The sequence below is a fragment of the Antennarius striatus genome, chromosome 13 (genome assembly GCF_040054535.1).
Source record: "Antennarius striatus isolate MH-2024 chromosome 13, ASM4005453v1, whole genome shotgun sequence".
Taxonomy (NCBI): domain Eukaryota; kingdom Metazoa; phylum Chordata; class Actinopteri; order Lophiiformes; family Antennariidae; genus Antennarius; species Antennarius striatus.
The window spans coordinates 4,177,058-4,191,954 of NC_090788.1; the positions used below are offsets into that span (position 1 = coordinate 4,177,058).

A 14,897-nucleotide genomic window follows, 5' to 3' on the forward strand; every position below is an offset into this window, starting at 1 on the left:
TAAGAAGTGGGAGTTGGCGGGATCCGGTGGTGACAATTTGAAGTATGTCGGTTGTGAACATGTGAAGTATTAGATTTATGAAAATACACGAAACAAAAGAGAAAAAAGGGAACACATTGATACATCTGGACAAGAGAGGAGGGTTGGTGTTTGATGTGGGGATTTTATTTTATGCACGCAATTAATGAAATAAAATAAATAAAAATAGAAATAATGGATAAAAAAAGAGCTGGTGTGCGCAAACGAAGGTCGGGTAAGAGTGGATTTGACGAAATATTTATAATCAATAACAGATCTAAAATGACTCGGAAATGTAGATAATAGTTGGGTAGATGGTGACAAGATGTGCTACTTGCTTTAAAGATATCCACTTTTGAAAATGAGTCCGAAATATTTTCAGGTCATTGTAGCACAGTCATACTTGCCTTTCTAAATAAGTATTTACCCTCATTGATTTCTAATACAATAGGTTTCCGTAGTGTAGTGGTTATCACGTTCGCCTCACACGCGAAAGGTCCCCGGTTCGAAACCGGGCGGAAACAATTATGGATTTTCTTAATCAATGTATTAGTGAGGGACTTCAGTGGTATTTACTAGTTCAGTCAGGACGTCAGTGCGTACTCCTGTCATCTGGTCCACAGCCGGTGGTGCTGAATTTTTTTTTATTCCTTGGTCTATTGTAACCTAATGAAAAAAAACAAAAATTTTGTTTCCGCCCGGTTTCAAACCAGGGACCTTTCGCATGTGAGGCGAACGTGATAACCACTACACTACGGAAACACTAGTCAGTGGAAGACTTGATATGAACTTTTCCAATTTGGTCCAAAGTATTTCCATCAGTCACATGTTTAATAAGTATTGACCTTCCATTATTTACAGCTTGTTTAAAGTTTCCGTAGTGTAGTGGTTATCACATTAGCCTCACACGCAAAAGGTCCCCGGTCCGAAACCGGGTGGAAACAGTCATGGCCTTTCTGAATGAATGATGCAGATTTTATTTCTAAATTGTTCTGCGCTATCGAAATTGAATGAAAAATCTTTTTATTTCCTCCCGGTTTCGAACCGAGGACCTTTAGACTGTTAGGCGAGTGTTATAACCACTACACTACGGAAAAATAAAACATCTCTTGCCTACTCCTCTTATTTTTGTGATATGCTTTAATTCTCATGGGTCATGCATACATGTCTCTTCTTCTAACCACAGACATCGCACTACTTCCTCACACTCCCATCAAATCTGCTGATCACCCGGTTATTGATGATTCTGTTATGCCTTAACATGAAGTCAACATGTTCCACTCCCTCTCAGGTGATAACCACTTACACTGCGGAAACTCTGCTCAGGAAACCGCTTGTGAAAACTGGTCTAAATTTTTACTGGTATAAAATATTTTCCAAGGCAAGTCATTGTTGCAAAATCAAACCTGCAATCAATAATATTTTTAATAAGTACTGAGCTTCCATTATTTGGGGCAACTTTCCACTTTCTGTAGTGTAGTGGTTAACACATTCACGTCACACTCGAAAGGTCTCGAGTTCGAAACCGGGCGGGAACAGTCATTGTTATTGTAAGTTGACGGGTTAGTGTGGGACTTTGGTCAAACAAAGTGGAGGGTGGAGTGGATGGACTAGAGTTACGAGTGACAGAAGTGGGTCCACCTGTCATCTGGTCCAGAGCCGATGGCACTAATTTTATTTCCTAATTGTCCTGGACTATTGAAAGTTAATGAAAAAAAAACCTGTTTCCGCCCGGTTTCGAACCGAGGACCTTTCGCGTGTTAGGCAAACGTGATAACCACTACACTACGGAAACCTTGACATTAGAGTTAAACTTGACGACCAGCTTTACAGAAATACCCAGGGGACAGTCAGTAAGCATTCCGAACCCAAGCCCAAAGAACCTAGCCCCAGGGTCAGTGAGCTCATCGTTAAGAAGGAGAAACATACTTTATTTGTGTAGGGAAATTATTTTTCCACTGTCTATCTGGCAATAAGAAGTGGGAGTTGGCGGGATCCGGTGGTGACAATTTGAAGTATGTCGGTTGTGAACATGTGAAGTACGTATTAGATTTATGGAAATACACGAAACGAAAGAGAAAAAAGGGAACACAATCATACATCTGGACAAGAGAGGAGGGTTGGTGTTTGATGTGGGGATTTTATTTTATGCACGCAATTAATGAAATAAAATAAATAAAAATAGAAATAATGGATAAAAAAAGAGCTGGTGTGCACAAACGAAGGTCGGGTAAGAGTGAATTTGACGAAATATTTATAATCAATAACAGATCTAAAATGACTCGGAAATGTAGATAATAGTTGGGTAGATGGTGACAAGATGTGCTACTTGCTTTAAAGATATCCACTTTTGAAAATGAGTCCGAAATATTTTCAGGTCATTGTAGCACAGTCGTACTTGCCTTTCTAAATAAGTATTTACCCTCATTGATTTCTAATACAATAGGTTTCCGTAGTGTAGTGGTTATCACGTTCGCCTCACACGCGAAAGGTCCCCGGTTCGAAACCGGGCGGAAACAATTATGGATTTTCGTAATCAATGTATTAGTGAGGGACTTCAGTGGTATTTACTAGTTCAGTCAGGACGTCAGTGCGTACTCCTGTCATCTGGTCCACAGCCGGTGGTGCTGAATTTTTTTTTATTCCTTGTTCTATTGTAACCTAATGAAAAAAATCAACAATTTTGTTTCCGCCCGGTTTCGAACCGGGGACCTTTCGCGAAAGGTCATCGGTTGGAAACCGGGTGGAAACAGTCATGGCCTTTCTGAATGAATGATGCAGATTTTATTTCTAAATTGTCCTGCGCTATCGAAATTGAATGAAAAATCTTTTTATTTCCTCCCGGTTTCGAACCGAGGACCTTTAGACTGTTAGGCGAGCGTTATAACCACTACACTACGGAAAAATAAAACATCTCTTGCCTACTCCTCTTATTTTTGTGATATGCTTTAATTCTCATGGGTCATGCATACATGTCTCTTCTTCTAACCACAGACATCGCACTACTTCCTCACACTCCCATCAAATCTGCTGATCACCCGGTTATTGATGATTCTGTTATGCCTTAACATGAAGTCAACATGTTCCACTCCCTCTCAGGTGATAACCACTTACACTGCGGAAACTCTGCTCAGGAAACCGCTTGTGAAAACTGGACTAAATTTTTACTGGTATAAAATATTTTCCAAGGCAAGTCATTGTTGCAAAATCAAACCTTCAATCAATACTATTTTTAATAAGTACTGAGCTTCCATTATTGGGGCAACTTGCCAGTTTCTGTAGTGTAGTGGTTAACACATTCACGTCACACTCGAAAGGTCTCGAGTTCGAAACCGGGCGGGAACTGTCATTGTTATTCTAAGTTGACGGGTTAGTGTGGGACTTTGGTCAAACAAAGTGGAGGGTGGAGTGCATGGACTAGAGTTACGAGTGACAGAAGTGGGTCCTCCTGTCATCTGGTCCAGAGCCGATGGCAATAATTTTATTTCCTAATTGTCCCGGACTATTAAAAGTTAATGAAAAAAAAAACCTGTTTCCACCCAGTTTCGAACTGAGGACCTTTCGCGTGTTAGGCGAACGTGATAACCACTACACTACGGAAACCTTGACAATAGAGTTAAACTTGACGAGCAAGCTTACAAAAAACACCCAGGGGACAGTCAGTAAGCATTCCGAACCCAAGCCCAAAGAACCTAGCCCCAGGGTCAGTGAGCTCATCGTTAAGAAGGAGAAACATACTTTATTTGTGTAGGGAAATTATTTTTCCACTGTCTATCTGGCAATAAGAAGTGGGAGTTGGCGGGATCCGGTGGTGACAATTTGAAGTATGTCGGTTGTGAACATGTGAAGTACGTATTAGATTTATGGAAATACACGAAACGAAAGAGAAAAAAGGGAACACAATCATACATCTGGACAAGAGAGGAGGGTTGGTGTTTGATGTGGGGATTTTATTTTATGCACGCAATTAATGAAATAAAATAAATAAAAATAGAAATAATGGATAAAAAAAGAGCTGGTGTGCACAAACGAAGGTCGGGTAAGAGTGAATTTGACGAAATATTTATAATCAATAACAGATCTAAAATGACTCGGAAATGTAGATAATAGTTGGGTAGATGGTGACAGGATGTGCTACTTGCTTTAAAGATATCCACTTTTGAAAATCAGTCCGAAATATTTTCAGGTCATTGTAGCACAGTCATACTTGCCTTTCTAAATAAGTATTTACCCTCATTGATTTCTAATACAATAGGTTTCCGTAGTGTAGTGGTTATCACGTTCGCCTCACACGCGAAAGGTCCCCGGTTCGAAACCGGGCGGAAACAATTATGGATTTTCGTAATCAATGTATTAGTGAGGTACTTCAGTGGTATTTACTAGTTCAGTCAGGACGGTAGTGCGTACTCCTGTCATCTGGTCCACAGCCGGTGGTGCTGAATTTTTTTTAATTCCTTGTTCTATTGTAACCTAATGAAAAAAATCAACAATTTTGTTTCCGCCCGGTTTCGAACCGGGGACCTTTCGCGAAAGGTCATCGGTTGGAAACCGGGTGGAAACAGTCATGGCCTTTCTGAATGAATGATGCAGATTTTATTTCTAAATTGTCCTGCGCTATCGAAATTGAATGAAAAATCTTTTTATTTCCTCCCGGTTTCGAACCGAGGACCTTTAGACTGTTAGGCGAGCGTTATAACCACTACACTACGGAAAAATAAAACATCTCTTGCTTACTCCTCTTATTTTTGTGATATGCTTTAATTCTCATGGGTCATGCATACATGTCTCTTCTTCTAACCACAGACATCGCACTACTTCCTCACACTCCCATCAAATCTGCTGATCACCCGGTTATTGATGATTCTGTTATGCCTTAACATGAAGTCAAAATGTTCACAGTCAAAATGTTCCACTTCATTCTCAGGTGATAACCACTACACTACGGAAACCTTGACAATAGAGTTAAACTTGACGAGCAAGGTTACAAAAAACACCCAGGGGACAGTCAGTAAGCATTCCGAACCCAAGCCCAAAGAACCTAGCCCCAGGGTCAGTGAGCTCATCGTTAAGAAGGAGAAACATACTTTATTTCTGTAGGGAAATTATTTTTCCACTGTCTATCTGGCAATAAGAAGTGGGAGTTGGCGGGATCCGGTGGTGACAATTTGAAGTATGTCGGTTGTGAACATGTGAAGTATTAGATTTATGAAAATACACGAAACAAAAGAGAAAAAAGGGAACACATTGATACATCTGGACAAGAGAGGAGGGTTGGTGTTTGATGTGGGGATTTTATTTTATGCACGCAATTAATGAAATAAAATAAATAAAAATAGAAATAATGGATAAAAAAAGAGCTGGTGTGCGCAAACGAAGGTCGGGTAAGAGTGAATTTGACGAAATATTTATAATCAATAACAGATCTAAAATGACTCGGAAATGTAGATAATAGTTGGGTAGATGGTGACAAGATGTGCTACTTGCTTTAAAGATATCCACTTTTGAAAATCAGTCCGAAATATTTTCAGGTCATTGTAGCACAGTCATACTTGCCTTTCTAAATAAGTATTTACCCTCATTGATTTCTAATACAATAGGTTTCCGTAGTGTAGTGGTTATCACGTTCGCCTCACACGCGAAAGGTCCCCGGTTCGAAACCGGGCAGAAACAATTATGGATTTTCTTAATCAATGTATTAGTGAGGGACTTCAGTGGTATTTACTAGTTCAGTCAGGACGTCAGTGCGTACTCCTGTCATCTGGTCCACAGCCGGTGGTGCTGAATTTTTTTTTATTCCTTGGTCTATTGTAACCTAATGAAAAAAAACAAAAATTTTGTTTCCGCCCGGTTTCAAACCAGGGACCTTTCGCATGTGAGGCGAACGTGATAACCACTACACTACGGAAACACTAGTCAGTGGAAGACTTGATATGAACTTTTCCAATTTGGTCCAAAGTATTTCCATCAGTCACATGTTTAATAAGTATTGACCTTCCATTATTTACAGCTTGTTTAAAGTTTCCGTAGTGTAGTGGTTATCACATTAGCCTCACACGCAAAAGGTCCCCGGTCCGAAACCGGGTGGAAACAGTCATGGCCTTTCTGAATGAATGATGCAGATTTTATTTCTAAATTGTCCTGCGCTATCGAAATTGAATGAAAAATCTTTTTATTTCCTCCCGGTTTCGAAACGAGGACCTTTCGACTGTTAGGCGAGTGTTATAACCACTACACTACGGAAAAATAAAACATCTCTTGCCTACTCCTCTTATTTTTGTGATATGCTTTAATTCTCTATATTCATGGGTCATGTCTCTTCTTCTAACCACAGACATCGCACTACTTCCTCACACTCCCATCAAATCTGCTGATCACCCGGTTATTGATGATTCTGTTATGCCTTAACATGAAGTCAACATGTTCCACTCCCTCTCAGGTGATAACCACTTACACTGCGGAAACTCTGCTCAGGAAACCGCTTGTGAAAACTGGTCTAATTTTTTACTGGTATAAAATATTTTCCAAGGCAAGTCATTGTTGCAAAATCAAACTTTCAATCAATACTATTTTTAATAAGTACTGAGCTTCCATTATTTGGGGCAACTTGCCACTTTCTCTAGTGTAGTGGTTAACACATTCACGTCACACTCGAAAGGTCTCGAGTTCGAAACCTGGCGGGAACTGTCATTGTTATTTTAAGTTGACGGGTTAGTGTGGGACTTTGGTCAAACAAAGTGGAGGGTGGAGTGCATGGACTAGAGTTACGAGTGACAGAAGTGGGTCCTCCTGTCATCTTGTCCAGAGCCGATGGCACTAATTTTATTTCCTAATTGTCCTGGACTATTAAAAGTTAATGAAAAAGAAAAATGTTTGCGCCCGGTTTCGAACCGAGGACCTTTCGCGTGTTAGGCGAACGTGATAACCACTACACTACGGAAACCTTGACAATAGAGTTAAACTTGACGAGCAAGGTTACAAAAAACACCCAGGGGACAGTCAGTAAGCATTCCGAACCCAAGCCCAAAGAACCTAGCCCCAGGGTCAGTGAGCTCATCGTTAAGAAGGAGAAACATACTATATTTGTGTAGGGAAATTATTTTCCATTGTCTATCTGGCAGTAAGAAGTGGGAGTTGGCGGGATCCGGTGGTGACAATTTGAAGTATGTCGGTTGTGAACATGTGAAGTATTAGATTTATGAAAATACACAAAACAAAAGAGAAAAAAGGGAACACATTGATACATCTGGACAAGAGAGGAGGGTTGGTGTTTGATGTGGGGATTTTATTTTATGCACGCAATTAATGAAATAAAATAAATAAAAATAGAAATAATGGATAAAAAAAGAGCTGGTGTGCGCAAACGAAGGTCGGGTAAGAGTGGATTTGACGAAATATTTATAATCAATAACAGATCTAAAATGACTCGGAAATGTAGATAATAGTTGGGTAGATGGTGACAAGATGTGCTACTTGCTTTAAAGATATCCACTTTTGAAAATGAGTCCGAAATATTTTCAGGTCATTGTAGCACAGTCATACTTGCCTTTCTACATAAGTATTTACCCTCATTAATTTGTAATGCAACAGGTTTCCGTAGTGTAGTGGTTATCACGTTCGCCTCACACGCGAAAGGTCCCCGGTTCGAAACCGGGCGGAAACAATTATGGATTTTCTTAATCAATATATTAGTGAGGGACTTAAGTGGTATTTACTAGTTCAGTCAGGACGTCAGTGCGTACTCCTGTCATCTGGTCCACAGCCGGTGGTGCTGAATTTTTTTAAAAAAATTCCTTGTTCTATTGTAACCTAATGAAAAAAAACAGCAACTCTGTTTCCGCCCGGTTTCGAACCGGGGACCTTTCGCGTGTTAGGCGAACGTGATAACCACTACACTACGGAAACCTTGACAACAGAGCAAGACATGACAACCAAGATTAGAAATACCACCCAGGGGACTCTGTAGTATGTTGGTCTGTGGGTTCACACCTTAGAAGTGAATAGATTATTATTTAACATCGATCTCAGCAGATGAGACGTTCACCGCCAACAGGACGCCCCGTCATCGTCGCTGGGTCTGTTGCTGTTAGAATTACTCGAGTTTATTACCAGGTGACAGGAACCGACGGATGCGTTTACGGACGGTCGGTGAACAAATCCCAGGGCCTTCCAAAAAACGAATTTCCACGGAGCTTCGCTGAGTTTTAAAACACAATGAAGTGGTGAAGTTTGGAGGTTCCCTGAACGCATCGAGAAGAGCAGCGCAGCTGTGAGAAACCCCGCTGTGAAGAGGGGCCTCTGGCGCCCCCTAGTGTTGAAATCACAGTTTATCTGTAGGAGAAAACACCAGTGAGTCTCCACGGTTCTCATGGGGCGTTTACGGCTCATGAACAGTCCGTTACGTCGAGTGAAGATCGGTACAGCTACCGGAAGTCATGCTGCGTTGCGCCCAGTGATCAAATTGTTGGGGGACGGTACCTTGCTCAAAGGGTACCTCGGCAGTGCTCAGGAGGTGAACTGGCACCTCTCCACCTGCCAGTCCACATACACAAAAAAAAAACACGATGCCAGCTAATTTAAAGTGGTACAATATGATTACGGAAAGTCCCTTAAAACCTGTGAAAATAATGTGGAAACAAACTGAGTTTACACAGAAACTTTATTGTGTTATAACGGACAAATTGCATACTCATACACATTGTTTAAATACAGTATATATTTTACATTTAAGGATATATCTTATATATATTGTACTATGTGTGCATGTGCGTGCACGTATGTATGTGTTTAATACATGTAACATTACAAAGTAATACAGTAAAAAGTTTCAAAGGGAAACACTAGAAACATCTAAGAAAAAAATGGTTGAGGGAGAATTTGGCCCCGCCTAGTCAAAAGCTGCACCCGTCTTCTCTTACGTCCGCAGAAACACTGTATATACGTCTGTTCCTCGGAGTGGAGCCATTCGTTGACTCAAGAAGACGAAAAATGAGCGGAAGAGGAAAGGGAGGCAAAGGACTCGGCAAAGGAGGCGCCAAGCGTCACCGCAAGGTTCTCCGTGATAACATCCAGGGGATCACCAAGCCCGCCATCCGCCGTCTGGCTCGCCGTGGCGGTGTGAAGCGTATCTCCGGTCTGATCTACGAGGAGACCCGCGGTGTGCTGAAGGTGTTCCTGGAGAACGTGATCCGTGACGCCGTCACCTACACCGAGCACGCCAAGAGGAAGACGGTCACCGCCATGGATGTGGTGTACGCCCTGAAGAGACAGGGCCGCACCCTGTACGGCTTCGGAGGTTAAACCGGTCCTCCTGTCTAACCAACAACGGTCCTTTTAAGGACCACTCACATTCCAAAGAGTTCGTTTCCTTGTGTAAATAACGTCAAATGCCAAACATCTTGCTCGATTCTTGTCCGAACCGAATGTAGATAAAAGCCTCAAAGTGGCTCCATCTTTTTTCATTGTCTTTTCAGAAATGTAATGTCCGTATGAATAAGTTGTAGGAAGACCAGTGATTGCGTTTATTAAATCTTGTAAAAGACTTCAATAGAGACCGACACGCGGAATTAAATTTGCTAAAATCAGTGAAAAACATTCATGTGTTCGGCCGTTATGTAAGTAATGAAGAAATGAATGGCGGGAAACCGCGAGCAACCGGGTTGATCTGGGTATCTGAGAGGGTGTTGGCATTGATTGGACCAGGCTAAGCTGAGCGTGGTCCGTACCTGAGCGGCTATTGGTGGGAGGATATTTAAACCAACAAATCAGACAAACGAGTCTGGACAGTCTGATAATGGCGTAGATACTTTGAAATCATCCACAGCTGTTTAAATCATTCCACTGCACTTGGAAGAAAGTTTCTTGAAGACTTTTCACATCATCAAAGAGGGTTCTTCAGTTTTTAACTAGAATTATAGGGCCTGTACACAATATTGATGTGTATGTGAGTGACTAACGGACTAACTACATTGCTTGTAATTTCCCCTTCGGGGTTCACTAAAGTACATGTAATGAAAAAAATTAAAAAAAAACTCCTAAAGAACAAATTAGTGGGCCGGACGTGTCCTCGATGCGCCTATCCACGCTTGTTTCAATTAGTGGAGGAGCTAAAAATGATGACGTCCGACGCCTCGCTGTTTGGCTGACACCACGTGACTGATTCTGGAACGTGGTCCGGATTTTGCTGCAGTATAGTATACTGTACATGTAAAACCCTCAGGCTCCACCATTGCGGTTTGGAGACAAATACTATCAGTATATCAAAAGCATGAATGCTTTAATGTGTAGTGTACTACCATCACCAAAATATAAATGTTTTGTATACTTGGTATGGGGGATTTTAATCACAGGCCTTCTGCAAAATCTTACACACTTGGGTCATCCTCATAGGAGAAATGAAGCCTCAAGAAGCTTTGAGCTGCACTTCAACCGATTGGATGAAAGGCTTCAAAGCTCCGTGAATCTTTATCTACGCATCACTGAAAAGCAGCACAATTGGCCGGTAGCCACAGTTGGTTTGGGGTAGTTTTAGTGGAAAAATGAACAGCGGAACTACCGGGTGGACAATTAAACCAACCAAGCAGCCAGACAGGTCCGTATAGTCGATAATGTCTTAATTAAATTCCCTACAAATTGATTATTCATGATATGCATCGATGAAAGAACTTGCTCTCGCGTCGGAGTGAGTGGCTCTTAAAAGAGCCTTTGTTTGATGTAGAGACCGATAAATGTTGGGTTTAGCCTCCGAAGCCGTACAGGGTGCGGCCCTGTCTCTTCAGGGCGTACACCACATCCATGGCGGTGACCGTCTTCCTCTTGGCGTGCTCGGTGTAGGTGACGGCGTCACGGATCACGTTCTCCAGGAACACCTTCAGCACACCGCGGGTCTCCTCGTAGATCAGGCCCGAGATACGCTTCACACCGCCACGGCGAGCCAGGCGGCGGATGGCAGGTTTAGTGATCCCCTGGATGTTATCGCGCAGAACCTTGCGGTGACGCTTGGCGCCTCCTTTGCCGAGTCCTTTGCCTCCCTTTCCTCTTCCACTCATTTTTCGTCTTCTTCAGTCAACGAATGGCTCCACTCCGAGGAACTCACGTATATACAGTGTTTCTGCGGACGTAAGAGAAGACGGGTGCAGCTTTTGACTAGGCGGGGCCTAATTCTCTTTCCCTCGTTTTTTCCTTACATCTTTTTTTTAACGATGGACTTTGAAACGGCAGAACATTTCAGTAAACCTTCAGCCCGTCTTTCTCACTTAATTATGATATTACAAGGGATAAAGTAGTTTACTCGATAATTTTGAAAATCATGAACAAAAAGCAAAAACACTGCCATTACACAAGTGAATAATTCACCTCTTTATTTATGAGGTTATATGTAAAAATGTGCTTGAAATAAAATATTTTCTGAGCCACTTTTTTTATATTTATTGAGAAAGTTTGGGTGACCTTATCTGTGGTTTAACACCCGGTCCCCTAGGTGGCGGTAATCACATTTTTGAACTACTTTGCGACAAAAGACCACGAAGAGGAAGAAGAAGCTAAAGTAGTGTGCTAAAAAATCATAGCTAATTGTTGTGTTTATTTTTGACACGAAGTGATTAAATATTTTTGAGCCATGTTGCTACGGTGAGTAAAATAAATAATCACTAGTAAATTATTCTCGACAGCCCGGATTTGTATTTACTTTGATTTGTATTTACATCACTAAGCTAATGTTGATGGGTGTGGCTCGCTAGCTGCTGTAAGCTAGCATGTCGTTCCTATTTAATTCTTACCTCACAAATAAAGGATAAATATTCTTAACCATCGTTTGTAAAAGTTGGAATAACACTAAACAGAGCTTCTCCCCGAGTACGTTGGACCGAAAAGTTTCATTCAGCTATCGGATAACATTTAGAAATATCGTTTTTAAATCTGCAGGTTTTCACAATCATGATTTTTAAACACTCATTTATTATCAAAAATATCTATTTTTCTATCATCGGCCTGGGAGGTTTGCACAAAGACAGTCATTTCAAGTGATTGTTAAAGTAACATTTTGTTTCCTTAGAGTTACTGCTCACTGAAATAATGCACAAGATTGGGTGTTTTTATGTGTGATTGGCGTCATATTCTTTACAATAGCAGCTGTGTTTGCTACCTTCATAATCCTGTTTGTCTATCTGAGATTTTTGTGTCTCCCTGCTGTCAAATAGAAACTAAATTTAAACACACCAAAAGCTTCACATATGAACTTGATTATAATAATAAATGGATGACAGAGATGCACCTTTTAATATTACTTCTCCTCTTCTCTCTGCAGTCTAATATGGATGCAGTGAACTTTGTCTGGCTTGCTCTTGGGAGATGTGTGGACGGCTTCTTCCTGCTGCTGGACCTGGTCATCGGGTCGTTCAACTCGCTGCTCGACCTCCTGTCTGGGTTCAGTGCTTCCCACCACGTCCTCCTGACGGAATCGACTCTGGCGGAATACTGGAATTTTGCTCTCTTCTCCTTCCTGACTGCCAGTGAGGCCGTCTCCAGTGCCGCCTGTGGAGCCCTACACATTGCGGAGGACTGGTTACAGACATTTGGAGGGGTTTTTGAGAGTTTCAAGATGGTGGGACACCTTTCTTGTCACGTGGCGTGGCGCATCAAGGACGTGCTGCACCGTGGGCTCATCTCAGGGAGCTGCATCCTGCGCCAGACGTTTGAGGGCCTCTGCATCGGCCTCAGCCTCGTCGTTTACTTTTTCAACACGCTGGTCAACTTGGTCCTCATCGGCACGCAGAACTGTCTGTCTGGGTTGGCGGGCGTTTGGGAGGTGGTCGAGGACCCTGTGTACAAAACAGTGGAGCTGACCCTGACCTTGCTGACCTTTCTCTACAGCTGCTTGGTCGGGGCTTCTGTGCTGTTGTGGACTTCCTGCCAGCTGCTTGTGGACTTCCTGGGAGGACTGGGCCGCGTCTTCTTCACTGTCATCATGGTGGACTCTTATGGCCTGCTCATCGCAGCGGTCTTTGTCAGCCTGGTGTTTCTGTTACTGAACACCAAGCGACCTGCCTTCACCCGGCGATTGAACCCTTTTTCGGTCATCGCTCCTCTGAGAACTGGTAGCGTACCGATGATACCGGACCAGCCGCTGGCCAATCAACAGGTCCAGGAGGACGGTAGCCCAACCAGGCTTGGTAACACAGATGCTACTAACACAGATCCTGGCCTCACCGTGAACGAGATGGACTGTCAGGATGTTGCATCAGCGAGGGGCAAAAAGACATCATCCCCACAGGTCCCCTCCGGCATGGGAGCCTACGGCGACCGTCTGACAGACACCAACCTGCTCGGCCTGTTAAAGGAGCAGGAAGAGAGGAAAAAGTGCGTCATCTGTCAAGACTTGACTAAGAAGGTGTTGTTGCTGCCTTGCCGACACCTCTGCCTCTGCCGGCATTGCACCGACATCTTGATCCAACGGCGAAATGTGCAGCAGCGCTGCTGCCCACTCTGCCGGGAGCCCATCAGCGAGACTATGGACGTGTACCTCTGATGGGTCACCGACCAAACACCAGCTGCAAGCTGCAGCACAGGCCTTTCAGTCTGAGAGCTGTGTTTGTATCGCACAGTGCCAAATACTTCTTTTTTTATTATTGTTTTTTTTCTTCTTCTCATTTCGTCATTACCTCTAATATTTTCTAATTGAAAGAAGGACATTTTCTTCTAACTTTACTTGTGACTACCAGTATTTCTGTCTTGTGTATGTTTGTCATTACTGTTGAAATGCCTAAACGAGAGAGAAGCATTTGTGTGAAGTACAAATAGCTGCACTGGAATACCACACCTGAACATTTATAACACTTTACACTCACTGCAGTTGTTTCTTTGCACTTTTGTAAGTTATTTATTTAAAATAAAAATGTTTCCAAATGTGTTATAGTCAAGATTTATTCAAAATTTACTGTTATTTTCTGTTCCAAAAATGTTTCAAACTTGGATCCAGAACTGGTCTAATCTTCAGTAAATATGCTGCTGTTCTTTCTTACTCTCATACTGGAAGCTTTTTTTTTTTTTTTGCCAATTATTCAGTTTATGTAGTTTAAACCTATTTCATAAAAAAGAAAAGGAATAGGAGGATCTTTCACATTGAGGTCGTGAGTCTTGCATGAACGCTCGGAGCTGTGATACATCATGACTGGAGGTGTCGTACTGGTTACTGGGAGCTGACTGGAGTGGACATGTCCTCATTCTAAATATGTCAACTTCTCAGAAACACTTTTTTCCGTCATGACGCTCGTCATGGTTAGATGAGTCTGTGACAAACAAGTTGATTTCCGTCAGCAGAGAGGTGGAAGGAGTACTGAGGCCTGTACTGCAGTAGTAGAAATACAAGTTACAAGTAGAAGCCCTGAATTCAAACGATCACAAATCCTGATATATGGTAAATGTTTGTTCTTTTATAATGATGGAGGTGATAATGCTATGATAAAATTCTTTTGAAATCCTTTCTGTGTTGTAAGGGAGTTCTGTCTTAATATTTAATAAAATATTACATATTTTTTGATTATCGTGACTAAAAATAAGTATGAATCTATCAAGCAGCAGACATAATCAAATACATGTAGCTCAATGTTATAAATATAATACATTACTCCACTCTATAATTACAAAGAAATAATAAATTAATGTCAAATACAAGTCATTCTTATTTTTAGAAGTACAGTAATTGAATGTATTTAGTTACTTTCCACCAATTCTGTGTAAATAGAATAATATGTCACCCAAAATGTAGAGTTCACCATATATAGCTTATTATAAAGCTCTATAAACTCACTAAGAAGTGTAATAATCCCACCATAAAGTCCACTTTCTTCATGGTGTATATATTCTTTTTTAGTTTCACCTGCTTT

At 41.7% G+C, this 14,897-nt stretch overlaps 3 protein-coding genes and 10 non-coding genes across 13 annotated transcripts; 9 read left to right on the top strand and 4 right to left on the bottom strand.

The window, feature by feature from the left end:
• Window positions 1-469: 469 nt before the first annotated feature.
• Window positions 470-542, top strand: trnav-cac (transfer RNA valine (anticodon CAC)). The gene has a single exon. It is a non-coding gene; the product is annotated as a tRNA-Val (tRNA).
• Window positions 543-707: 165 nt separating this feature from the next.
• Window positions 708-780, bottom strand: trnav-cac (transfer RNA valine (anticodon CAC)). Its single transcript has one exon. It is a non-coding gene; the product is annotated as a tRNA-Val (tRNA).
• Window positions 781-889: 109 nt separating this feature from the next.
• trnav-cac (transfer RNA valine (anticodon CAC)) lies at window positions 890-962 on the top strand. The gene has a single exon. It is a non-coding gene; the product is annotated as a tRNA-Val (tRNA).
• Window positions 963-2,464: 1,502 nt separating this feature from the next.
• On the top strand, window positions 2,465-2,537 carry trnav-cac (transfer RNA valine (anticodon CAC)). Its single transcript has one exon. It is a non-coding gene; the product is annotated as a tRNA-Val (tRNA).
• Window positions 2,538-4,273: 1,736 nt separating this feature from the next.
• Window positions 4,274-4,346, top strand: trnav-cac (transfer RNA valine (anticodon CAC)). Its single transcript has one exon. It is a non-coding gene; the product is annotated as a tRNA-Val (tRNA).
• Window positions 4,347-5,615: 1,269 nt separating this feature from the next.
• Window positions 5,616-5,688, top strand: trnav-cac (transfer RNA valine (anticodon CAC)). Its single transcript has one exon. It is a non-coding gene; the product is annotated as a tRNA-Val (tRNA).
• A 165-nt stretch (window positions 5,689-5,853) lies between these two features.
• Window positions 5,854-5,926, bottom strand: trnav-cac (transfer RNA valine (anticodon CAC)). Its single transcript has one exon. It is a non-coding gene; the product is annotated as a tRNA-Val (tRNA).
• Window positions 5,927-6,035: 109 nt separating this feature from the next.
• Window positions 6,036-6,108, top strand: trnav-cac (transfer RNA valine (anticodon CAC)). The gene has a single exon. It is a non-coding gene; the product is annotated as a tRNA-Val (tRNA).
• A 1,497-nt stretch (window positions 6,109-7,605) lies between these two features.
• Window positions 7,606-7,678, top strand: trnav-cac (transfer RNA valine (anticodon CAC)). Its single transcript has one exon. It is a non-coding gene; the product is annotated as a tRNA-Val (tRNA).
• A 169-nt stretch (window positions 7,679-7,847) lies between these two features.
• On the bottom strand, window positions 7,848-7,920 carry trnav-aac (transfer RNA valine (anticodon AAC)). The gene has a single exon. It is a non-coding gene; the product is annotated as a tRNA-Val (tRNA).
• An 874-nt stretch (window positions 7,921-8,794) lies between these two features.
• Window positions 8,795-9,475, top strand: LOC137606354 (histone H4). The gene has a single exon (XM_068331588.1). The coding sequence runs from the start codon at window positions 9,004-9,006 to the stop codon at window positions 9,313-9,315; it is 312 nt and encodes a 103-aa protein (XP_068187689.1). The 5' UTR covers window positions 8,795-9,003; the 3' UTR covers window positions 9,316-9,475.
• Window positions 9,476-10,167: 692 nt separating this feature from the next.
• Window positions 10,168-11,063, bottom strand: LOC137606355 (histone H4). Its single transcript, XM_068331589.1, has one exon. It carries the CDS (start codon window positions 11,061-11,063, stop codon window positions 10,752-10,754), a length of 312 nt encoding a protein of 103 aa, XP_068187690.1. The 3' UTR covers window positions 10,168-10,751.
• Window positions 11,064-11,530: 467 nt separating this feature from the next.
• Window positions 11,531-14,358, top strand: LOC137606303 (E3 ubiquitin-protein ligase RNF26-like). Its single transcript, XM_068331507.1, has 2 exons — window positions 11,531-11,643; window positions 12,320-14,358. Exon 2 carries the CDS (start codon window positions 12,326-12,328, stop codon window positions 13,538-13,540), a length of 1,215 nt encoding a protein of 404 aa, XP_068187608.1. The 5' UTR covers window positions 11,531-11,643; window positions 12,320-12,325; the 3' UTR covers window positions 13,541-14,358.
• The last annotated feature ends 539 nt before the right edge of the window (window positions 14,359-14,897 follow it).

Bases quoted from the DNA above. Each gene is read 5' to 3' on its own strand.
- LOC137606303 (XM_068331507.1), top strand. From the start codon at position 12,326: ATGGATGCAGTGAACTTTGTCTGGCTTGCTCTTGGGAGATGTGTGGAC.
- LOC137606354 (XM_068331588.1), top strand. From the start codon at position 9,004: ATGAGCGGAAGAGGAAAGGGAGGCAAAGGACTCGGCAAAGGAGGCGCC.
- LOC137606355 (XM_068331589.1), bottom strand. From the start codon at position 11,063: ATGAGTGGAAGAGGAAAGGGAGGCAAAGGACTCGGCAAAGGAGGCGCC.